This window comes from Colias croceus, chromosome 11 (assembly GCF_905220415.1).
Source record: "Colias croceus chromosome 11, ilColCroc2.1".
NCBI classification, from domain to species: Eukaryota; Metazoa; Arthropoda; class Insecta; order Lepidoptera; family Pieridae; genus Colias; species Colias croceus.
Genome location: NC_059547.1, coordinates 10880744 through 10907342, shown reverse-complemented (window position 1 = coordinate 10907342; position 26599 = coordinate 10880744). Strand labels below are relative to the sequence as shown.

Genomic DNA, 26599 nt, shown 5'->3' with positions numbered 1-26599 from the left:
AAAGCAATGATATAAAGATAATTCTATTTAAAATACTGACAGTCGCAATATTAAATGATAACTTCACACTGATTCTTAGATTTCTAATAAATAACGGTGTAAAGGCAAGACTGATGTCCACGGACATATAGATTTAGTTGCAAACGAGTATACAAATACTTATAGAGAAAATAAAAACAATTGCTTACAAGTAATGAGCAAATTATTTTGAAACTGTGTTAAGAAATGCGTAGATTGTAGTATAGATCGATGCAGCAGAAAATACTATCAAGCGAGATAGCGAATATTTGAAACGTTAAATTCTGAACGTGAAATAGACAATACAAAGAGGAAGTTAGAAAATCGTGAACGTGTCGTGTGTTACAAGTGACAAACAGATAAATGTAACGACTGTCTAAGGCACGATCTCCCTCGTCGCGTCACACGGCCGAGTCTCCACAGTGCAGAATGCGTGTAAATGAGACATTTTTTTTATTATAATATATAAAACTTATACCTCTAATATACACTGTCGATACGCCAAGCCGTTATTGCATTTCATTACTTGCAGTTTGGTCAACTCATTCTTTTGTTACCTTCGATATAATTGTATAATTATTAAATATTAGAAACCTGCACTGTGCAAACCCAAACCTTACTTGTTAATTCAGCCGATAAGTTATTTTGGACTGATATTGCTATAAATTATCACTATTCAAATATAGATACGTCGATTGAGGTCACAATAATAAATTGATCAATACATTAGTATAATAGAACGTTTGAAAATCTTCGAGTTACAGCCATGTACATGCTTTATAATAATTATTTTTATATAAAATCCGTTATATTCTAGTCAATCAGTGTCTATCACTCTAATGTTTTATATATTACGGACATTGCATAAATTACTTGTTGCGAGATTTTTTAATGTTCAGCCTAACAGGCTCATTGGATTAAATTGACGTACTATAAACAACTACACACAATCACTTATTAAAACAAAAAATTGGTTGTTTGTAAAGTAGGTTTACGATCGAGATGTTTACGTGATAACATAATGCAGTGGTAGCGCTCGAGATGAGACGGGAGATCGGTCCGTCTCTCTCTCGTTATACCGGCGATCGCGCTCGTGAGGTTTTGGTGTGACACAAGTTTCTGAACATGTCACCCGACTAAAACGATTTTAAAGACGTTATCACGTCAAATAACGACGTGTGGCACTCGGGCACTGCCGCGGTAAAGCTATTGCATTCTATGCCTTGAAGCCACACCGCCCGTCGGAGTGGGGAGCGTGAGGTTTTTTCGTTACAGAATTTCTTGATTCGGTCCCCGCGCTCAAGGCCGGCGGTAGAAGCTATGCAATAGCTTAAAAATGTCCGATCAATTTTGTTTAAATCATTCATTAAAATTACACCTTATTTCGTGGCTGTAATGTTCAAAGTCCATTGTATCGCTCATTATAAAACTCTGCCTATTAGACGCGTAGACAGTGTTTTGGTTCGGACAATTCTTGAGCGCAATTGTGAGTATAGTTGTTTTTAGTATGTCAATGTTAAATTCCGATAAAACTCGACATACATATTAGTTTATACATAAAAAATGCACATTGTACGACGTCGGTCAACAACTAGTCACTAATTTTCAGCCATATATTATTTTTTTCCTTTATCATAACTTTTTAATAATTTCTATACGATTCCGTATATTTAGACCGCCCTTTTCACAATGCGACCTCAACTCTGGCAACCCTAGAACATCGTTAATTAAAATACAATTTGGTGTTGCTAGTTTCCGCACTATTGCAGTAATAAGGCAATTTTATCAAGTTTCACTTCAACTGTATAAAAATAATAAAACAATCTGTTACAGCTGCACAAACAGACAACGAAGCACCTGATATTTATATATTTATATTACTGAATAATAATTTAATATATTATAAGAGTTTTAATGCATTTTTCTATCAACTTTTTCATTTGAAAGTTTGTATTTTTTTAGATCCCTCTTTTTATAAATTTATAGATGAAAAGTCGAGTATTTCAATTAGTTTAAATAAGTTTACTTTTTCGGTTTTTCTATTCAAAGTGAGTCTTTCTTTTATTTAATATATTGCAATATTTACTTTCAATTATTAATTTTATTGTAGTAGCAATGATGTTGGAGTAACGTTATGTATTACAAATCCAAACACGCTCAACCAAAATTAATAAAACTATCTGAATGATAGCTTAACACCATATCCATTTTTACGACCCTAACCAATAGCTTCAATAAAATCCATTATTATTTAATAAAATAAATTAATAAAAGCATAATTTTGTATCCTTAATATATTTAATTTTAAAGGCAACTAAGTTATCAGCCTTCTAGCTAGACGATTTTTAACACTGTGTATGTTAACACTTTATGTTTGTATGTAACCAACTCCTTTAAGACTCGATTTTGACCAAGTTTAAACGGATAGATTAAATTCAAACATTGTACACTTATCAAAGATTGTTGATAACACAATATTTTCATGAGTTCGTCTTATTAAAGCGTGTTTTTTTTTAGTATTTTGTTATATTAATCATCAGAGCATTAAAAAACTGAGTCAATGCAGCTGCCACAGATAAAAACCATTTTATTACATTAGAAAAAAACATATTTTCACCTATTTTCGTTTGTCAATACAGTCCGCGTCTAGAAGGCTCAACAAAAAATGCGGGTAGTTACAAAAATACTACTTCGATCGGATGCGGGTAGTTACAAAAATATATATATCTATCTAGCACAGTCCCGTCGGTGTGAAGCGAGGCGGTGCGGGGCGACGACCAGCTGCTACGCGGCTCTCTGCGGACAAACATACGAAACTTTTAAGCATTTGTAACAATTTACAAAAAATGAATTATAAAATTGAGTGTTTTTTCTTTGTTATTAATAACTAGCTTTCCACCTGCGGCATCGCCCGCGCAATCAAAGCAAAACCCGCATAGTTCCCGTTCCCGTAGGATTTCTGGGATAAAACCTATCCTATGTACTTTCTCGGGTATCAAAATATCTCTAAACCTAATTTTATGCAAATTGGTTCAGTAGTTAAGGCGTGATTGAGTAACAGACAGACAGACAGTTACTTTCGTATTTATAATATTATAGTATGGATATCAATTACTAAAAGACGGCAAAATCAAACTTAAAAGTGACTCAAAAAGGACAATTTTAGTTAGAAATGAGAACATCATTGTAATGAGTCCAGTTACTTTTGCATGCCATGCATGCAGTCATAACGATTAAGGAATGAGGTTAATTGATTCGAAATGTTTATTGTTCTTTATGGACAACGAAATAAAGACTTCATAATTGAGTCTAGACAGCATAATATGCTGTCATTAAACTACATCTTTAACGTCTTCTCTAATTGCAAAATATTATTTTTATATCAATACAGTGGCCTTTGACTTTCGTAAAAAAGTACTTAACTTTCCTACTTATGATATTAGTATAGATAAATATACTCACTAGTGGCTAGGACAGGAAGGGGTTCGGCGTGTGCCTTGTGGGCGGCGGGGACCACGGGGACGAGGACCTTGCGGGGGCCCACGGGTCAGACGCTGGGGCCCCGGGTCCTAGCCCCAGGTTCCCAAGCGGGGCCATACTGTTCCCGAGTGGGGCCATACTGTTGCCAAGTGGGGCCATCGTGGAGCTTAACGGCGCTGCGGTGCTTAGCGGGGCCATGGTGTTGTTTAGAAGGGGCATCGTGTTGTTTAACGGGGCCATCGTGTTGTTTAACGGGGTCATCGTGTTGTTTAACGGGGGTAAAGTGTTGTTTAATGGAGCCATCGTGTTGTTCAGTGAGGGCATGGTGTTGTTAATTGGGGCCATGGTGCCGAGTGTGAGGGGGGAGGAGAAGGCTGGCGATGAGGAGGGGAAGCTGAGGTTCGGCGCTAGACCCATTTGCTGCTGCTTTATCTCGTTGATCGATAGTTTTGCCTGGAATATAAGAATATAAAATTTTTAGTTTTTAATGAAATATAAGCTTAAATAGAAAGTTTTTTTTCTAGAACTCATACTATAACGGTCTTACTAATAAAAAGTTACCCATTCGCTATGCAATGGATTAGTTATTGCAATAACCTGTACATGTCAGTAGTCAAATTGGCAGTTTGTTTGTAATTTATCGGGGGTCATTTGGGGGTTGCGAGGGGTCTACTTGTGTAGTGCACTATATATGTTGGGGGTTGCAGGCACTCACCGGCTGCGGGGTTGCGAACATCTGCTTGGGGGGTTCGGCGGCGAAGGGGTTGGGCGGCGCGGGGGGCAGCAGCCGCTCCAGGTTCACCAGCGACGAGTTCTCGCCGAGGAACGCTGAAGGGGACTTCTTGATCGCGCCCGTGCTGGCCCCCGTGCTGCTGGGGGTCAGGTTGTCGTCTGCAAATGGGTGTGGGGTTATTCATTAACGCTTGCTGCATAAAAATCAATTTATAATTGTGTTTGTATATTTTGTTATTGGTATTAAAACTTGAACAACTTTGTAGTGCAAATTATTCGTGTACGCATATGCGTACTTTGCCTCCTTAATCACTCTTTATTTAGTGTGTATGTGAGAGTATTTACGGACGTGTTTCTTTACGTGTGAATAAACGGAATAACGAATAAACACATTGCCGTGTGTATATACATGATAAATTTGCACGCGCACGTATTTGTGCGACGTGCGTACACATCGAGTGTCTTATATGTATGCGTGCGTACGTATACGCCTATAACACTCACGTGTGTGCGTTGTGTGTGTACGCGTCAAGTGTCTTATTTATGTATGTGCGTGTGTGCAGTGTATATGTCTGTGTGTGTGTCTGTACACGTGCCTACGTGTGTCAAATGTGTATGCGTGTGTGTACTCACTAAGCGCAGACAAATCGAAGGGATCAGCTTCGTGCGCGCTGCGCTGGACCGGGCGCTGCGACAGCGCGTCGAACTGGTCCAACTCAGAGGACGGGGATGATATCACCGATACGGGTGATTTGCTCTGTGAAAACAATATACATTTCATCTTGTACGATTAAGTACCTAATCATACAGACAATACAAGTTCCCGGAATACAATCCGTCGATTTTGCACCTTTCGTTATAATGTATTAATTATTTTACCACAAAATAAGTTAGTTCGCAGTAAGCAATATATCTCAAATCTCAATCTCATATCTTATAACTTACCCCAACCCCCAACACATCTTATTAGTATTGTAAATGTTGTAGTTTGTGCGGGATGTATGTTTGTTAGTATTTAACGAAAAAATGCTGAACAGCTTATATATTACGCTATCGAAAGGTATCTTATGGGGTTTATATAGCGAAATCCACAACGCGGTATTCGTGTTGTCAAATCGTCAACTTTATTCTCAATTCTCATGGATACATAGTATAGTCTCTGTGTCTGAATAATCATTACGCAACTGACTTTGATGAGGGATTTTTTAATAGATATAGTGATCTATGAGGAAGAGTTTACTATAAAATTTAATAGGTTTTAGATATCTGAAAGCTAGTAAATTATACACTGAACTAAAACTTTTACGTGTAAGTATTAATTAATCTATATATATAATAAATCTGTTGAAGGGTCAATTCTGTACATTGAAAATATTGAAAAAATAAAAAGCAGGGGGTGTTACTGGATCGTCACCAAACCCAAATATGTGATTAAAAAAAATTTTGTCTGTCTGTCAGTCTGTATGTTCAGGCATCACGTGAAAACTAACGGTTCGATTTAAATGAAACTTGTTATAATTATACTTTATTATCCTGGAAAAATACGAAGAAAAAAATTAATCTTAATTTTTCTAAATTTTCTGCGCGGACGGAGTCGCGGGCGGAAGCTTGTATAATAATATACCTGAGCCAACGGTGCCCAAGGGTCAGGATTAGAGTTAGCCGCCAACGGAGCCCACGGGTCGCGCGCCGGACTGTTCACACCCGACCACGCTTCTGAACTTGTATCCTGTCAAATAACATTATTAATTTTAAAGAAATGTCTCAATTTTATTAAAAATATTATTATTAGTTGCAAGTTAACGAGTCCAAACGTAGGGTACGGTTATTTGTAAAATGAAAAGTGCATAAGTGAAGTCCCGTGTCCCCGTAGTGGGGTAAGGGGCAGATGCATTATACATACAATATACATACATCTGTTTCACTGATCGAGTTTCTTTAGGGACAAGTAGGTGATCGGCCTTCTGTATCCTACCAGACCGATACATTTTTTTTTCTTCGTATCCGTCTATGAAGAGCAGTGGTGGCTCAGTGGTGAGACCTTAGACTTCGAATCGATAAGTGCGTGGTTCGAGACCAGGCGAGCGCGTAGGAAATAAATTGATTTTTCAATTTATCTGCGCATGTTGTAACATCACCACTGCTCGAACGGTGAAGGAAAACATCGTGAGGAAACCGACATGTCGAAGAATTAAAAAGTTCGACGACATGTGTCATCCGCCAACACGCACTTGGCCAGCGTGGTGGATTATGGCCTGTACCCTCATAGGAGGCCCGTGTCCCCGCAGTGGGAACGTATATGGGCTGATGATGATGATGATGATGATGATCCGTCTATGAAATTACAATATTTTTCAATTATTTCGACTACCTACTGAAACTTTATGACATTTTGCAATTATATTTCCTGAAATTTTACATAAACGTCTAAATTCGAAACCTTAATTAACAAGACATCACCTAACATGTGCAATATTGAAAATTTATAAAAGATTTCAGTGATTTCAATATTGAAGATTCTCTATCTAACCCCAAATGTATCAATATTATTTATTTATTTATTTATTAGACAAACTAATAATGACTCAATTAATACAATTTACAGAAGTACATTAATCATTATTTCCTAAACTGAATTGGCCATAAAGCAGGCGTATACAACAATTATAAAAAAACAGGTCTTAAAATTTTTCAGTTTTAAGTCTAAAAATACATAGTTAATCAAATTTATCATCCATCGAGAAAAAAAATTAGTATAAAAACATAAAATTCATTACACAATTAAAAATTTATCAAAATTTTAATATTATATTCATAACAGCATTATTTACAATCCTTAATACAATAACACAAAATCAAAGGCGGGTATTACAGACGCTAGCATATTTAGCACTAATCATATAATGAGATTACAATATAGTATAGCACATGGCCTATTACATAACATGCAGCTCAGTGAAGTTTTTTTTTATATAACCTTGTTAAAGGATTCAACGTATTTATATATTTAAAAAGATTTATAAGCAGTTTTTTATTTATTTTCACGTCTGAGAGGAAAATTGCATAATATGTATGTTGCAAATAAAAAATTAATAACCTTCATTATAATGACATAAAAAAATATACCGGCCGAATTGAGAACCTCCTCCTTTTTTGAAGTCGGTTGAAACTGACCATGATAATTTAGAATTTTGAAGTTTTACTAAATGTGCGAAACAGTTGAGCCGTTTTTTATTAAGAGTAAATTGAGATAATTTTTTCTAGAAAACGAACTTGAGTTACCCTCAATTCTTAAATAACGTGTATGAAGTCGCATCGAGCATGAGCTATGAATATTTGAAAATATCCGAGCAATTATTTACTTCTCCTTAATATGTAATATGATAACTACACTAATAAGGAAAATGAGCTGAATATACAAAACGAGAATTATCTAGCTCAAGTCCTTCTTACCATTGAATCCGAAAATATACTAACATCCAATGTATCCGGCTAGAAATAATTATGAAAAGTATAAAAAATATCCGAGTTTGAAAATTAATGTTACATGTTGTGTGTATGTCTCTTTGAGTTCAATCTCGATGAATATTGCCTTATTCTTTGCTTGCATGTTTTTTTTTATTATTATTTTATAAATTTCTTGTATAATTTCTTCTTGTTATAATCGAGAATTATGGGAAAGCAAGAGGGATAGTACCATTACTTCAATATTCCACCGATTTCTGCTTATACAGCCAGCACTCCGGCGGAAACGTGAATTTGTTAAAAAAAATTAACTGCGATTATGAAATAAGGAGTGGGATTATACCATCTCCAATAATTTACCTGCTTCTGCTCCTGCGGCCAGGGCTCCTGTGGCAGGGTGACATCGAGTAAATCGAGCAGGTGGGATTGCTGCCCGTTGGTAGTCCCACTCGCCCCACCCACCGCACCCACCGCACCACCGCTTCCTGTGGGCGATCTGGGGACGAAAAATATATTTTATAATTCATTTTTTTTATTTGTTATGTTTCAAATTATAACTACAAAACAAGTTTGCAAACCAAAATAAAATTATTAATGAAAACTATTTATCTACATCTTAATATATATAAACCTCGTGTCACAATGTTTGTCCTCAATGGACTCCTAAACCACTTATCCGATTATAATAAAATTCGCACACCATGTGCAGTTCGATCCAACTTGAGAGATAGGATAGTTTAAATCTCAAATCGTTTTAGAGAAAGCGGGCGAAGCCGCGGGCGGTAAGCTAGTATTACTATATATCTATTTAAAAAGATATCGAATCCCATTAGGATTTTTTATGCAAATAAATAATTTTTAGATTCCGACCGCTAACGTACTATAATACTAAACGAAACAAAATATTACAAAATAACAATACATCATGACTGAATACTGAATGATAAATATTGAAAGAATTTTGAATCTATGACTCATTCTTTCAATGTGTATCATCAGACTGTGTATCTGACGGTTACTTGTCTACACTAATTACTTTATTTTTTTATAATTTTACTTATATTTTTTTGTACCCCCTTACATAAATTGTATAAACCGCAACGCTGTTGCTCAAAATCTACATACTTTACTTTAAATACAAAAAAACATGAGATACAAAATACACAGTACGACCTCTTGCGCAAGCTACTCGCGCAAGTAGGCACAAACTCAAGTGACGTCACTAACTGAATTACATTCGGAAAGCAGTCGACGGTGCCGAACACCCAGCACTTCGGTGGTCTACGCAAATAGCGCTTTAATCTGTAGGGGATAGGGTTTAATTTTCAAAAGCAATATTACTATATATAATCAATAGCGAACTATCCTACTAATATTATAAATGCGAAAGTTTTTGAGGATGGATGTGTATGTGTATGTTTGTTACTCTTTTACGCAAATACTATTGAACCGATTACAATGAAATTTAGCACACATATAGAGGGTAACTTGGATTAACACATAGGATTATATCCCGGAAATCCCACGGGAACGGGAACTATGCGGGTTTTTCTTAGAAAACGCGATACATCCTCGAATGATGTCGGAACGTTGCATAAATGTTTTGTAGTGAAAACGTTTCGCTTGCGCGATTCAGAGCAAGGTGTCGCTACAGAGCGAGGCGAGCAATTTTATGCTGACAAATTTAATTGAAACAATTCCACCCGTATGAAGTCAACCCGGTATCTAGTCGCAACTTAAAGCCCGCACATGGCCAGCGAGCTGCCGGCACTGCACACTGAGCTCACTCACTGGAAGTCGTTCTGCGACTGGCTGATGGCGAGCTGCAGGCGCACGTCGTCCGAGCGGCGCCGCCTCTCCTCGCGCTCCGCCTCCTCGCGCGACATGGCCAGCGAGCTGCCGGCACTGCACACTGAGCTCACTCACTGGAAGTCGTTCTGCGACTGGCTGATGGCGAGCTGCAGGCGCACGTCGTCCGAGCGGCGCCGCCTCTCCTCGCGCTCCGCCTCCTCGCGCGACATGGCCAGCGAGCTGCCGGCACTGCACACTGAGCTCACTCACTGGAAGTCGTTCTGCGACTGGCTGATGGCGAGCTGCAGGCGCACGTCGTCCGAGCGGCGCCGCCTCTCCTCGCGCTCCGCCTCCTCGCGCGACATGGCCAGCGAGCTGCCGGCACTGCACACTGAGCTCACTCACTGGAAGTCGTTCTGCGACTGGCTGATGGCGAGCTGCAGGCGCACGTCGTCCGAGCGGCGCCGCCTCTCCTCGCGCTCCGCCTCCTCGCGCGACATGGCCAGCGAGCTGCCGGCACTGCACACTGAGCTCACTCACTGGAAGTCGTTCTGCGACTGGCTGATGGCGAGCTGCAGGCGCACGTCGTCCGAGCGGCGCCGCCTCTCCTCGCGCTCCGCCTCCTCGCGCGACATGGCCAGCGAGCTGCCGGCACTGCACACTGAGCTCACTCACTGGAAGTCGTTCTGCGACTGGCTGATGGCGAGCTGCAGGCGCACGTCGTCCGAGCGGCGCCGCCTCTCCTCGCGCTCCGCCTCCTCGCGCGACATGGCCAGCGAGCTGCCGGCACTGCACACTGAGCTCACTCACTGGAAGTCGTTCTGCGACTGGCTGATGGCGAGCTGCAGGCGCACGTCGTCCGAGCGGCGCCGCCTCTCCTCGCGCTCCGCCTCCTCGCGCGACATGGCCAGCGAGCTGCCGGCACTGCACACTGAGCTCACTCACTGGAAGTCGTTCTGCGACTGGCTGATGGCGAGCTGCAGGCGCACGTCGTCCGAGCGGCGCCGCCTCTCCTCGCGCTCCGCCTCCTCGCGCGACATGGCCAGCGAGCTGCCGGCACTGCACACTGAGCTCACTCACTGGAAGTCGTTCTGCGACTGGCTGATGGCGAGCTGCAGGCGCACGTCGTCCGAGCGGCGCCGCCTCTCCTCGCGCTCCGCCTCCTCGCGCGACATGGCCAGCGCCAGCTGCAGCTGCAGCTCCTCCTCGCCCGCCGTCAGCGGCCGCGCCAGCTCGGCCTCCCGCCCCGACCACGAGCCCCCGGAGCCCCCGGAGCCGGCTGCACCGGCTGAGCCCAGGGAACCGCCGCTGCCGAGCTGTGGATACGCGCAAATGTAAATTAGGAATGTTTCGAAACGTTCTAGAATAGTATATTGCTAGAAGAGTTCAGTACCCCTATTGTGAGTTTGATCAAGTACGAAACGTTACTATCGCGTCTGCGTCACAGCCGAATTAGTATGGGAAATTGAACAGCGCCCCTAGCGGACGCATGAGGAAGCGTCACAGCGAAATTTGTATCCCCATACAAATTTCGTACTCGGTAACTCACACTTAACCTACTGGCATGGGTCGCATGTGCAAATTATGGCCATAATCTGCTAATAGTTCAGGATACATCGCCCATTTTTGCAAGTGACTACTATCAAGCTAATTTTCCGTTTGTAGCTTTATTTTGATGAGACGCCCAATAATTTTGTGTACGAAAGTCTCGATTGTGGTAGCTAACAGAGATAACAAGGATAAAAATTTTTGATTTGATGGTTCTCAAATATTTATTACTAACTGAATTTTTTTTTGTTCAATCTCAAGATAATTAGTTACCTAAATTATTCGAAAAAATATTTGTCCTACAAAATCTATGGTTTGTTCAAAGAGTCCCCCTTTCCAAAGTGTATCGATAACGAGGTCATCATAAATGATTACTAACAAGCTGATTTTTTTGTTTTCACTTAGTTAATGTTTATATAATTCAACAGACATATTGTCCTACAAATTGCGTAATCAATATTTGAGAACCATCAAATCAAAAAATTGTATCCTTGTTATCTATGTTAGCTACCACAATCGAGAGTTTCGTACACGAAATTATTCGGTGTCTCATCAAAATAAAGCTACAAACGGAAAATCAGCTTGATAAAAGTCACTTGCAAAAATGGGCGATGTATCCTGAACTATAAATTTTTATTATTGAACTGCAAATGTTATAGTGAATCTGTCAAATATAAAATTGTAATATAACTATAATAAATAAACATTATTTCTTCTTTCTAATAATATGCTGATTTTTTTAATACAACAGAATAATTATATATTAAACAATTCTGTAAAGATGTAATGCCAGCCAAATATTAGTCAAAAGCAATTAATTTGACTGATAAAAATTTACACTTTTGACTTCTTTTTCACACACTTCTTATCATGCTAACCTAAAGACACACAAGTAAACAATACATATCCAATATTGTAAAACAGGCATCTCACCGCAGGATACGTAGGACTCGAGGGGGTATCAAGCGCTCCGTCACTACCAAACGCACTAGCGCTTTGTGCAAAGCGCTGCTTCGCTTTGAGCGCACGCGCACGCTCGTTCTTCAGCCGCTCCTCGTCTTTCAGCAGGTGGACTAACTGCTTCGCCTTCTCACGGACGTTTAGACCTGGAAAGGGGGGGATTTGGGGTTAATTAACAGATTTTTAGTTGAATATACTTCTGGATGAGGACTTGTGTGAACTGTGAATGTAACATCAAATTTAAATGAGGTAAATAAGAGGAGTATTTGCAGAAGGAAAATTCTAGATTTCCCATTGGATTGATATGAAAAAATTTAAATAAAATACAGAATGGAGATAAGATGTTAATAATACGATAAACGCTCAAATCTATAGGTTCATCATGAAGGTATTCACTTAAAAAATACTAATAAAATACACACACACAGGCTGTTTAAATCAATCTAAAACAATGACCACAACTGTCCTCTCTAAACTCTTTAAGCAACTACGCCCATTGTTTTAAAATTTACTAATATTTATTATTTTTTATTTATGAAAAACCCAGTCCTGTTTAGATAGCGAATACGCCCACATTTAGTCATGTTTTTTAAACTAATATATACCTTCAATTACTTTTGAACCCTAATTCTGTGCTACAAGAGTTCAAATCCATATAATATGTAAAGTTCTTTTATGTGGGTGACGGTAGAAAAAAATTAAAGTACGATCTTTTTGCTTTCTAACACGAAAATGGGTATGTAGTCTACTTTCATGTGAAAAATAATTTCTCGCCTATATCGACAAACATTTATCAAATAAACTTCCTCGAAAACTGCCTAAAACTCCAAACACGTACGAAATTAGAGACTACAAGTAATTCATCAAAGTAATTGATATCACTGGCAGAAATCGATACGTTAATTCGATTAGACAAGCTGTTTACATCGCAAGAAGACCTGCATGTGTTTTAATCAACTCGTGTGTGTGGACATGTTGGATGTTAGTGCGAATCCTGAGTTCTGTAGGAAATTTTGGGAGTCTGATTCTAACAAGGCATATTTCCAGTTAGCAATGTATAGTTCACTCTTAGATACAGTTCATGTTAAATTTCCTGTCTAGTATGATGACAGATTACAAAAACTGGCACACCAGACAATAATTTTTCTATTATCTTACTCATACATAAAAAAAGTCTCCATGGCCATTCCTAATGATTATTAACGCATTAAATTGGACTCCTTCAGTCAAATTGGTTATAAGCATTCCTCTATATGTACAACTAGCTGTTCCCCCGTTTCACCCACATTGCTCTGCTCCTGTTGGTCTTAACTAGTGTAATTATATATGTATAACCTAAAGCCTTCCTCGATAAATGGGCTATCTAACACCGAAATAATTTTTCAAATCGAACCAGTAGTTCCCGAGATTAGCGCGTTCAAACAAACAAACAAACAATCAAACATACTCTTCAGCTTTATAATATTAGTATAGATTTCATTGAAATAAAAAAAATGCGTACAAACCTTGATCCTTCCCCTCCTCCATATACTGGAAGTCCTTCAGCGTGTGTATCGCAAATATATTCTCTTTACACTGCATCGCCACCTTCTCACTGCCCGTTTTGATCAGGTACTCCATGAGCACCAGCGCCTTGTACACGTGCCGCCAGTTCTTGCCGTGGTCGTTGAGCCGCTTCCATATCATCTGCATGATCTCCGTGAACGCCATCACGTTGTACGTGAGGTCGGCGATCTCCGCCATCAGCGTACTGGACGGGCCCCATGGGTCGTTCGATGTTGCTTCGCGCACTTTTACCTGTTATACGACAGTTGTATCTATGAAATATGTGAATTTAGTCCTCTCCTTATTCTAATCTTGCTTATGTTAAAAGCCAGGATTCTTCACTAGTTTGGCAATTCGCTCTGCATGCAACACAAGTCATGCGCTATGAAACTAGTTGTTTGTTATATGACGAATTTTGTCAATATCTCCAGATTTTTGTACAGTGTTGCAGTTCTTATTTTCTTAAGAGACATGTCATGGGCTTTTGTAGAGAATGAAGATTACGTTATTATGTGTGGTATTTTTTTTCGTAATATTACTTTTTTCATAATATGAACGCATCTCGAAAATTGTTATCTTATCTTTACAACTTTACAGAGACAATTAAGCAACACTATTTTCTAGTTGGATAACGAAAAAGAATCTGAATTATCACCTTTAAAATTACACTATCTCTGAGCATAGTTAGTCAAACACATTTAAAATGAATTTGCCTTAAAGAACTCATTACATTCTACATAGAAATACGCTCCTAATCAAATAGAAATCATTATGGATTAGAAATTGTACCCTTGACAGTAATATTAAAAATATTTTCTTCATTACCAAGGCTTTCGACTATAGAAACAGTTCTTACACCACGTGGTTGGTGAAATTTCTAATTAGCATTCAGACGGTGTTCCGTGTTGGTTGTATAAGAATGTAACGGATTTGTCCAAGGGCGAATGAATACCTTTGATGTGGGTGTTAACGTAACTCACTTGCCTAATTTAACTCGTATAGTTTCTCTAAGAACTTAGTATTGAAGTAGCTACGCCTCTGACAAAGCGTGAGAGTAGGTAATAGGTAAGTGAAATTCTGGCAACATTCAACTTGTAAAAATCATCGAGATCATCGATCGATCATCGGTTAAATAAAAACTAAGTTATTTTTTATTTGATATTTATTCCTTCACAAACAGTAACTATATTACATTACGTACGCTTACAATGTAATTCTGACACTTTTAGGAATTCCCAATACACATCGTATTAACACCATCTGGCGCTTGTCACTAAACCCTAACCAATGACTCGTCAATAATGCCTCATGCCACAAGGAAATTTACATTTCCGAAGCTCTTATATCCCCATTATGACCTATAGAAAGAACCAAAGATCCGTAAAGTCAGGCATGTTTCTTGTACCAAATTACACAAGGTCAAGGGTCCCTTCCGCACCGCAAACGCCATACGAATCTCAATAACCCCACTTATTTGGTATTCATCGAGCCTGTAGGAAGAGGATCTTGTATCTTCATAACTCAATTGATGTGCACTTCCGCTGTCTGTTTATCGCGCCATGTGTTTATAACTATCATTCGCTGATGGAATGAGATTTATGTTTTTAAACTTTTTATGATGCAGGAAGGCAAAAGTGTGGACGTGCTACTTAGAGATGACTAGACTATCAATGTAATATTCGATACTGTACTAATTGAGAAAAAAAAAAAATTAAAAAAAAAGAAAATTGGATTAAAAGCTACATTTGTTCATAACTCGATAACGGAACAATAATTTTTACCGAAGACAAATAGCTTACTATACTAAACTTATGTCCTACAAATCGACACACATTAATTAATACCAACGGCCGGAAGCCGGAAGAATTTCAAATCATAGCTTAGCTTAATACTAAATCACATCTACACCTTAACGCGGAGTATTTACCCATAATCACCTCCTATTAATTATTGTCATAGAATCTAGCTAGTGTCGTATACGTAAGCTAATGTATTTACGTAACAACTTGCAAATTGTCAAGTCATAGTGCGACAAAAAAGGGTTAAACCTTCTCACCTGAGCATCAGAGTAGTTGTGCGCAAGATTCTTGATATTTCTCCTTAGCCCCGCCACGTTTACTTGCATTTCGTCCCCGTGAAGGGAGTTCTGGAACAATACAGAATAACTTATTAAGCACAGATCATAAATTTATAATATTACACTGTTCGTTCCTACATGATCATTTATATTGACACCATAACATCTACACATAACATGCAAGTCGTTATTGAATTCATTGTATACTTTACATTTCAGTTGCTATTAGTTATCAACTAATCTAGAACAATTTTGGCTTAGGAGCTTAGACGGCGCTAATGTAAAAGGCTTCTTCACTGTAGAAGGTGAGTAACAAGCAAGTCATTCTCATTAGTTATGTAAAAAATACCTTGTTGAAACAATATTATATTTACCTACCAAAAGTAAAGTAAATATTGTAATAAAAACACTGTTGTTTAAGTGAAAAAATCCCAAAATGTAATCGTAGGTATTGTTTTCTAACTCCACGAAGGATACCAAAGCCTAGCCTATCAAATAGTTTCCATTTCTTATGAATATAATTGTCTTGTCTATCACAGCAATCGATTCCCAATCTACAAATGCACATAAAGACAAATACACTCCAACAATGTTTTCGAAAGTCGATTGAGACAAAGGCTTACCGAGGTGCTCCCACTCAGTCTACGCTTAGATAAAATTAATTTTTACAGTGCTATTGACCTGCGCGACCAATGTTATTTGTTACGCTTTTAAATTGCACAGATAAGATAGCTCTATTGTATTATCGCTGTTTGCGCTCATGATACAATGCCATCACATGTGTATTGTTTTAGCGAGTGTGAAACAACCTTCGCACAAAGTATTTTTGAATAGATTAATGACTTTTGAACTGATTTCAAACTCGTTTCTTTAACCTGATCCCTAATCACGCTTACTTGTTAAGCTGTAAAGACGTGTTTGCAATCAAATAAATCACCCACAAGGCTTTTTCATTACCTATTAGGTAATTCTTCTGCGTTTTTTTTCTACACATTTAGTATTGCGATAGAAGACAAACCGATGCCGGACGACATGGTGTATTATTTTATCCTATCCTACCAGTATATATTCCTACATAAGAGTATTCCATGCAATAATTTACTATAAGCTACTGCTAAAGGTCGTGCGAGTAAAGCCGGGACATCATCTAGTTTGCTTACATAAGCCACTGCAGCCTTCTACGTGGTTATGAGCGCTGCAGTGGGAGGAAGCCCTCCTCCGCTTGGCTGTTGGCAAGTGAACATTATTGCATGTTCATGTAATGGCTTACATAAATAATTATACATTAGGTTAGGTTACAACCTGGAGCGTGTGAAAGACTTTCTCGCTAATTCTTATTGAGAAGACATTTCTCGTAATCGTATGAAATTAAATTTGAGTACCTAATACCTATCGATTACTTAATGAGTCAGGATTGTCGAGGTAATTACAACGAAACTGCAATTATTATCTATCTGTCAGTTTGTTGCTATGGTATTATCAGAAAACGGCTGGATGCTTTTGAGGTGACTTTAATTATGCTGATATTACGGTTCTAGTGGCATATCTTGTTAACTATTCAACGAACGACTAAATAATACAGTTTGTTACATTTTCTGAATATTAAAAAATCCTTGAAATCACTTTTTATAGCTCCACTTCCAAAGGCTGCATATTGCCAAACGGAGCGTCACAGTGTAACGGTTTCATCTTAATAGATCCACTACGTTTTATCAAGGCCACGCAAAAAATTTGCGTTCGTGGTCGGAATTCGAATATAATGTAAGAAAATTAATAACTAAATATACACTTATTTTGTTTTTATTGGTATTTATAGGAGAACCAGTTGATAACGTCAATTATGGTCAAATATATTTTCAGAGCACCTAAAATGTTAAGGTACCACTACCAGTACCTGAGCGTATTTCAGTACAAGTAAGTATATGAACGTATTTTAATTTTTAAAATTATTCTTTTTGTTTATTATTTTTATACCTTTCTAATTATCACTAATTATTTATTTAACAAATAAACGATAGGACGGTAAGGTAGGATATTTATAAACATTTTCCAGATTAGATTTGTAAATAAACCACCTTTTCCTGATATAGCTATCACATTCATAATTGGTACATTGTTTACACAAAGTTATTTTAAAGAAAGTCACTTATAATAATGCTGTTACTTTGAAAATAGCAAGTCACGATACTTTTAAACTATCTTCTCAGCTTAACATTAGGCGAGATTGTGGTCAAGCGCTTCCCTATTCCCAATTAAAAAAAAACAAAAATATAACTTCGCTTGGCTTAGCTTGCATTACAGCAGACAGGCAAGGCGAAACCAAGGCTGTTGCACGGAAAAGTGATAACAGATAATTAGTATGCGAGTTCATATTTATGGTAAGTAGACAGAGACGTTGCCATGGTAACGCGACGAGGAAAGGGATAGTTTGACCAAGATGGTCAGAAGAGATCAGCTGTTCAAAGAGTTATTGTATTAGTACAGTCAATGATCAAAATTAGTCATGAGACATATGGACATATGTTACGCCGCGATCATCATGCTTCTTAGAAGGACTACTCTTGAATACGCAGAATCCCACCGGCCGCGGCGTGTTAGGTGAATTACTTGTATTTATAATATATCATCGACAATAAATAATGACTGTATAAAAATAGTTTAACGTCCGGAAGTAAACCTCAGTGGTAACATTTCGAGTCCCTTAAAAATTACGCGATACAAAATTTTCGCGGGTTTCATACATCAGCTGTTCATTAAATACTGCTCATACTATTTATTTATTATTATTATGTATAATAATCACCGAATCGTATCAGGTAGCTCGGTTCGGCGACCGTTCATATTATGTTGGGAAGATAGGGTATTGAACCGTCAGAACGCGTCCGGTCGCGCGCGCTGTCGCACAATCTTCCTATTCGCTAGCCACGGTGATGTATGGCAATTTACCTGATTTTGAGTAAGATAAACGTTTAATACAACGTATAGAAACAAAAAATAAAAGTTTCAAAAAAATAAATCGAAGGATGAACGATGAATTATATGTAAATAAGTCACTTTTCACGTTGAAGTGTGAAAAAAAATCAGAATTTGATACTACACAATTTAAATTTTAAATTAACACTTAAAGAGCGAATATCGAATACTAACACATTTTTCTTCAAAAATTTAAAACGAATTTCACGTTATAGTTCAGGATACATCGCCCATTTTTGCAAGTGACTACTAACAAGCTGATTTTCCGTTTGTAGCTTTATTTTGATGAGACACCGAATAATTTCGTGTACGAAACTCTCGATTGTGGTAGCTAACAGAGATAACAAGGATAAAAAAATTTGATTTGATGGTTCTCAAATATTTATTACGCCATTTGTAGGACAATATGTCTGTTGAATTATATTAACATTAACTAAGTGAAAACAAAAAAATCAGCTTGTTAGTAATCATTTATGATGACCTCGTTATCGATACACTTTGGAAAGGGGGACTCTTTGAACAAACCATAGATTTTGTAGGACAAATATTTTTTCGAATAATTTAGGTAATTATCTTGAGATTGAACAAAAAAAAATCAGTTAGTAATAAATATTTCAGAACCATCAAATCAAAATTTTTTATCCTTGTTATCTCTGTTAGCTACCACAATCGAGACTTTCGTACACGAAATTATTGGGCGTCTCATCAAAATAAAGCTACAAACGGAAAATTAGCTTGATAGTAGTCACTTGCAAAAATGGGCGATGTATCCTGAACTATTACGTTGCATCACGTCTTAGAAAAATAAGTTGTATTTTTATATTAAGCTATGCTAATCTAATAAATGATAAAAGCGTTTTACAGCTTATCTATTACGAACAAATAAATGTAAGTAATCTTATATAAACAAAGTCGTGCCAGTATAATTCAGAACGGCTGGTCTGATTTTTATGATATTTAGCTTGTGGGATTTATTACTTATTTATAACTACAAGTACTACAAAGTTTATCCTACTTTATTTATTAGCAGACTCACTAACCAAACAATGGAAAAATCACGATAAAAATATAAGGATGCCACAAGTTGTTCGCAGTCAAGTGTAGGTATTATTATTTATTATCATGGATATAGATAGCCGAAAAGATTATCTGACGTGACGTTGATAAAGTTTTAGTTTAGTCATCAACAAAACAAAAACATGAAGGGTTTCCTGAGAAGGAGAATTAGCAGTTGGCAACATGCAATAAAGCGGAAGAGTATGTTTGTTTGAACGCGCTAATCTCAGGAACTACTGGTCCGATTTTAAAAATTATTTCGGTGTTAGATAGCCCATTTATCGAGGAAGGCTATATGCTATATATCATTACGCTACTACCAACAGGAGTGGAGCCACGGGGGTGAGACCGCGGGGAGCAGCTAGTAATTAATATAGCTAAACAAGACTGTTGGTTTACTGAACTCCTTCCCGTCCGATTAGGGCCCTTCTGTCCTCCTCCACTCAAGCGACAGCTCAAGCCGAGGTTCGTGGTCCCCGTCAAGGGGGGACGCCCTTGTGCATGTCGCTACCAGGGTGAACCTTCAGTTCACCCCCGCGTCCGCGTTAAAATGTAGTAGCCCGTCTGGCTAACATTGAGAAACACCTTACAAAAAAAAAAAAAAAAATGAACTCCTTCCTGAGAAATTGGCTATTTTGGTAAAGACAAACACATTTTGCAACAATGTCACATTAACCGTTCCTCCGAGGTCGACGCACACGAATTTATGATTACGTCCAACGCGATAGAGGTCACTTCGCTTAGCACGCTGAAAATTATCTTGCACCTTGTTTACCTAGTGCTTAATATGATCATAATATCGTTATTTTCAGTTTATCAAAGCGCTCAACATCAAGACATGTTACATGATAATATAAATTGAGTAGATAAATACAAAGACAAAAGAATTCCGACATCGGATAGCCCTCTAGGTCCTCTACCTCCTAGCTTCCGTTCATCACTACTTTTTGGGACACCCTGTATAATAGCATCTCTTTAAAAAGCAGCTTACGCCATTATTTTTTGCCATGTCTCCACATTTCTTTAATAATTCATCCAAATCCGATCATGAACAGCTCAGTCTTGAAAACGTAATAATTTTCGCATTTATACTATTGGTATACGTGATTTGTGCTAATTATCATCATGACGGGCCGAGAAATGTCCGAGGATAATTTATTTATATTTAATAAAGTCATTATTCTGAAAATTAAAAGTATCCTCATGACTTTTATATACATGCAAACTAACATCACTGGTAAAACCATTGTAGTTTCATGTGAAACTCCGAGATCCTGCCCATCTGACTCACATTACCGCGAATATTAATCATGTTTTAAACGTAACATTGTAGATAAAATATTTCGCATTTTATCAATAACATTTTGAAAGTGAGCGCTAATTTTAGATATCGATTCATTTTTGTTTACACGATCTCGTCTGTGTTTTTAGTAGCCTATGTTTTAAAAGTTATTATAATACATAATCGTGTATACTTACGTAGATATACAGGTATGATACAATGTAAACAAATTAACACAAAAGACAAATTTATTTACAAATTTTCACACTTATATCAAAATAAAAATGATAAACAACTAGGTACCTACCTACACAGATTCTCCGAAACTGCTGATGATATTTGAGTTTTTGTTACTATGAAGGAAATTCCAATTGAGAAAAATATACATTTGAGAGCAATATCTTTATTTTTTGGAAGAAGATATATATCTTCTTCCATTTGGATGATAATCTCTCGAGTAGGCGAATGCAGCAAAACAAACCGAATACCTTTTGAAGCACGCATGGTAAAAAATCTAAATTTAACAGATCATAATATTATGTATTAAAATGCAGAGACAACATACAAATTAATTACTTTAACATAAAACAGGTGTAAAAATGATGTCCTTTAGTCGGAAGACCGTACCGACATCCTCGTGGATTCAGTGGTAGTAATGCCATCAAAGATCGTATCAATCTCAAGAGTTCCTTCAAACATTTGCACGAAACCTTGACCATATAAACGTTCAAAACACTACATTTAGTGAAACAGGTCACGACGATATTACCTAGTTCCCATTTAATGTAATTACGTAACCAACGACCTCCGCAAGGCCACCCAGAGTCGTCAACGAAACAGTATCACGCGGGTAGGAAGGAAAACACTAAATATAAATGGAAATCGATCGTCATGAGCTTCAGGGTGAATCGAGAGTTTCCTACCTTCCGCATATTGAGAAAAAACTGCTACTTCCACATTGAGCGCACAATGTAAAGTACCGTTAACTACTGCCTCCTGGCTATGTCTCCACTCTTGTGGACATAGGAGCTAATTTTAACTGGGATCTGATCAGCTTTATGAAAAAGTAACAAACATCTAAGTATCTTTTCATAAACTATAACTGACTTTGGGCATTCCTTGTGGATCAGACGATGATGTCGAGATTCTATACGATACAACTTCCGAATAAGTCTTGTACTACCGCATGTGTTCGCGGTACGAATGGATTACACGTATTCAATTTAAATTATTTTTAATTTTATGATCCAAATTTTAACAGTTTCGATTGTTATCGATTTTTCACACGAGAAACAACATTGCGACTTGTGATAGTCATATAGTAATTGATAGTATATAGTTTAAAATAATGATATTGCAAAATACATGAATAAAATGTTTGAATTTGATGAGATCTCTATACGAATCTGGCATGTGAAAGTTACCTAAATATTTTCATCTGCTTAAAATGGTAGTGAATTGTTTAATACCATTTAGCTCTGTATAGCTGACCCATTATAGCTGTTACGTTTTCGCAAAGGTAGCCTAGGTTACGCATGTTAATTTTACAAGGGTTGTTATTTACCCACTGGGGCGATAGGTCTGGCCTTTATAGATAAGGTATAAATACTACCTTGCACCTTTCAATCTAAATATAGACATTTACATAGCTTCGCGTAGCCTTCGACTTCGTGGTAATTAGTTTATTGATGAAAATATTGATCAGAAAAGTAAAAAATAATATTTTCGACAAATTTGTAAAGGTTATCCTCCAGGCTCTAAAGGGTAAAGACAACTACGTATATTATAAAATCACGTAAGTTTGTAACAATGGATGCATATTTGTTAGGTACTGTGTCACGCGAAATCCACTAAACGGATATGAGTGACTAGCTGTTTCCCGCGGTTTCACCCGCAATGCTCCGCTCCTGTTGGTCTTAGCGTGATGATACATAGCCTATAACTTTCCTCGATAAATGGGCTATCTAACACCGGAAGAATTTTTCAAATCGGACCAGTAGCTTCTGAGATTAGCGCGTTCAAACAAACAAACAAACTCTTCATCTTTATAACATTATTATACATAATTGGCAGTGATGTAGCTTATGTTTCAGAAAAGCACATAAACTATGGAAATACTTGCTTTTGGAGTTAATACCTACTCAGTAGTAATGTAAATATATGTATTGTGCAAATACTAAATTTGAAATTAGATCACATCAGAACGAGCAAACCTACGGATAACAGTTTATATTTACATAGATACATACTTTTGCTTATCACACAATAGCGATAGCCGACGTCGTCACGATAAAAACTAACATGTCTAGAATTTCCGAGTTATCCATATAAGGGAAGACTGGTATACAGTTGTTTCTGATCTACTACGTCTAGCGGGAATTCTCGTGATTTATCAGTTCATATTATAAAACAAAGATGTCTGTACGCGTAAACCTCCAAACCTACTGCACCGATTTTAATATTTTATTCATTGTTATATGCTTGTGCGTTTCTTGAGGATGATTTAAGTAATTTGTTGTGTTTTAAACAACACAGAGAGGAAAGGGCGGACAGCTTTTGAATATAAATACATTAAAATGTTTGTCGGTAGATAGAGTAGCTAGTAGTCTAGATAATAGCTGTGTATTGATTTCGCTCATTCCGTATATTACAACTTTGTCATATGTTTAGTTTGCGATAGAAACAGAAACTAGGCAGGTTTCTATAGAAAGTGGTAAATAATAATTGCAAATGTTACTGTAAGTTATTAATAATTCTTAAATGAAGCTATTAAAATCTTCATACATTGGGATGAAAACTTCAATTTTTTACAATATAGTCTAAGAACCAAACAGAAATGGTTAGTTTTGCTGTTTGTAAATTCAGTTGCAAAAATTTCAGCAATGCTGTGTCATCATTATAATTTGAAATACATTCACACTTTAAACCAAAATGCTCTTAAAGAGAGTGGAATGGTCATAATTGCCATACCTAATACCGCAGTATTATTTTTGTGTTTAATTTATTTTGTTGAAAAAACAAGAATCTTAGTCAGATTCAATAAAACCTCTTAAAACACCTATAAATTATTATCACGCTACTTTTTCATATACCCATACTGTCCATATCCAAAATGTTAAAACATTTTACATTGGTTGGCAACTGTATAAAGGACATTTATCAAGATGCGAACACAATAAAAATAAAAACAAAGGAAGAGGAAATATAATTGTTTGTGACAAACAAACGTTCTGCCAGTGAGACCTTCAAATATAAAATAAATTATCACACGCATTAAGAGGCTAATTAGTTAGTAATTGCAAATCCAGTTATGTAAAACTGAATACATTATGTATTGAGTAAACTGTGAAATAGAATTAAAAAGCAAGGAACCTAACTGGTATACCTAAAGTTGGAAATTTTGAAAAAACTTCATTTTGGCGGCAAGAGATGAAACATGTGCCAATCGATAGTACATCAAAATACAAATAGGAAATACTCTTTGGTAAAATGTCGTAATTGATACGGTTTCGGAATAAATAAGGGTTAAAAAAAAATATTTTTTTTTTCAGTTTTTTGAATTATTTGTTACTTCTTACACTTAAAGGTTAAAACAAAGCATATAAAACTTCTAATTTGTAAAAAAAGGGTTTTAAAATGTTGCATTACTATCTAAACCAAAGTAATAAACCAACTTTGGGCTAGGGGTAGGGATACGCACGTGCGGTGCGTCACTTATTACAAATTAGAAGTTGTATATGCTTTGTCTTAACGTTTAAGTGTAAGAAGTAACAAATAATTCAAAAAACTAAAAAGAAAAAATTTTTTTTAAACTCTTATTTATTCCGAAACCGTATCAATTACGACATTTTACCAAAGAGTATTTCCTATTTGTATTTTGATGTACTATCGATTGGCACATGTTTCATCTCTTGCCGCCAAAATGACTTTTTTTTTTATCGCAAATTGGTAGGTATACCAGGCTTCATACTAAAATGTCCTATGCTCTTTATATTCAAATTAAATAAATTAAATTGAGGGTATTAATATCATTAAAATAAACATTAGTTTGTATATTGTACCCATAAAAAAATAAGCAAATATAATATAGATAAGCTTTCTCTTTGGACAAATAGGCACTGTAAGATTATTTGATATTTTTAATGAAATATTCCATATCTTTATACTATAAAAATTAATCGCAAAATGTGTTGGTAAATGCATAACTCGAGAACGGCTGAACCGATTTCGTTAATTCTTTTTTTATAAATTTAATAATTATTTTTCAGACATGTTTAGTTTTATTGCATATTTTATACTTATGACAAAATATTTTTCCAAGTATAGGTAGACGGACATACAGCAAGAAGTTTTAACAATTATGTTTTCTTATAGATAACACTCTGATATACATTAAAGAAGAAAGCTATTACTTTCATAGAACAAATAATTTGTATGTATTTACATTATAAAAAGAACATTTGATAAATCATCTGATAAAAACCACTATCTTTGTGTAGATATATTCTTTATATTATATATATTCTTTATATTATATATACAAAGCTTATTTACTTTGTTAAAAAAGTGAATCATTCATATTATTATTATCAACTTAAAATTGATATTAGCATGCTTTTTAATAAATATATTTTTTATTTTAGGGACACAAACAACAAAGACAAACAATTATTATAGAGATGAATAATAAAAGATGAATAATAAATGGACAATTTTCTTAAGAATTTCTCAGATCTTTCACAATTTGTGTTATTTATATTGTATATTATTTAATTAATAACTGTAGAGAAACCTAGAAATTATAATGGGTAGCTAATTGAATTAGGCTTTGCAGATTTATGTAAAGTTTAACAACCTATCACATGGGTTTTGATGTGGAATATGATCTATATTTCTGCACAGACCATACTGTTCATAAATTTGTATAAAAATTACTTAACATTTAAGTACTTACTTTTTATAAAAAAATCAGTCAGGTATAACACAACACAAAGCACTTTAAATTTACTTTTCAAATTGTCATGTACACGTTCATACTAAGAATGGAAACCCAATCTAAATCATAGCTATCAGAGATAAACTTTTATCATATCACAAACTCCACTAACACTAAGATTTTTCACCTCATACACAATTGACGTCACAATACAACCATCCAGATCATAAATACACAAACAAATACGACACTAAACGAATATCCACGGCCTAAATTTAATTTCCTTGCATGTTTACCGCTACGTCATTTCGTGGCATAAATATCATAACTTAGCGAATGCATTGTAAAAATACGATCAGACGAGGTGAAGGTCCGTCGAATAGTGCACGGAACTGTGCCTCGGTCGAATAAATACTTAAAAAGAGTGACAGGAAAAATTAACGCAACACTTACCAAATAACTACGAAGGTCCTAAAAAAAGTTTCTTTATAAAAAACTTATTTAAGTAAACATATATCAAACATTATACTATTATCACGGTACACAGCACGTTATCACTAAACTTACTATATAATTTTGTACAAATCTTTCTAAACAAAACACTTTTGACGAATTGACAAAATCGCCTCTCAATCTTTCATGACAAATCAACATGTCTTCCAACCGAACATCCGGTCAAGAATGTGACTCTTTGTTCCGTGATTTTTTATATTTGGCAAAACACTAGCCTACTCAA

General features: G+C 36.5%; 1 protein-coding gene across 1 annotated transcript; it reads right to left on the bottom strand.

The window, feature by feature from the left end:
* Positions 1 to 1913: 1913 nt before the first annotated feature.
* LOC123695710 (epsin-2) lies at positions 1914 to 26599 on the bottom strand. The gene is made up of 21 exons (XM_045641618.1): positions 26317 to 26599; positions 15596 to 15685; positions 13500 to 13791; positions 11968 to 12140; positions 10567 to 10802; positions 10432 to 10536; positions 10297 to 10401; positions 10162 to 10266; positions 10027 to 10131; positions 9892 to 9996; positions 9757 to 9861; positions 9622 to 9726; positions 9487 to 9591; positions 8866 to 8997; positions 8056 to 8191; positions 7684 to 7722; positions 5855 to 5959; positions 4864 to 4987; positions 4214 to 4389; positions 3481 to 3951; positions 1914 to 2814 (listed from the first exon to the last, which is right to left on the bottom strand). Exons 2-20 carry the CDS (start codon positions 15662 to 15664, stop codon positions 3487 to 3489), a joined length of 2787 nt encoding a protein of 928 aa, XP_045497574.1. The 5' UTR covers positions 15665 to 15685; positions 26317 to 26599; the 3' UTR covers positions 1914 to 2814; positions 3481 to 3486.

Coding starts and splice junctions, on each gene's coding strand:
- LOC123695710 (XM_045641618.1), bottom strand. CDS start 15,664: ATGCAAGTAAACGTGGCGGGGCTAAGGAGAAATATCAAGAATCTTGCG. Junction 9,592..9,621: donor CAGTCGCAGAACGACTTCCA/GTGAGTGAGCTC, acceptor CAGTGCCGGCAG/CTCGCTGGCCATGTCGCGCG. Junction 8,998..9,486: donor CAGTCGCAGAACGACTTCCA/GTGAGTGAGCTC, acceptor TATCCCCTACAG/ATTAAAGCGCTATTTGCGTA.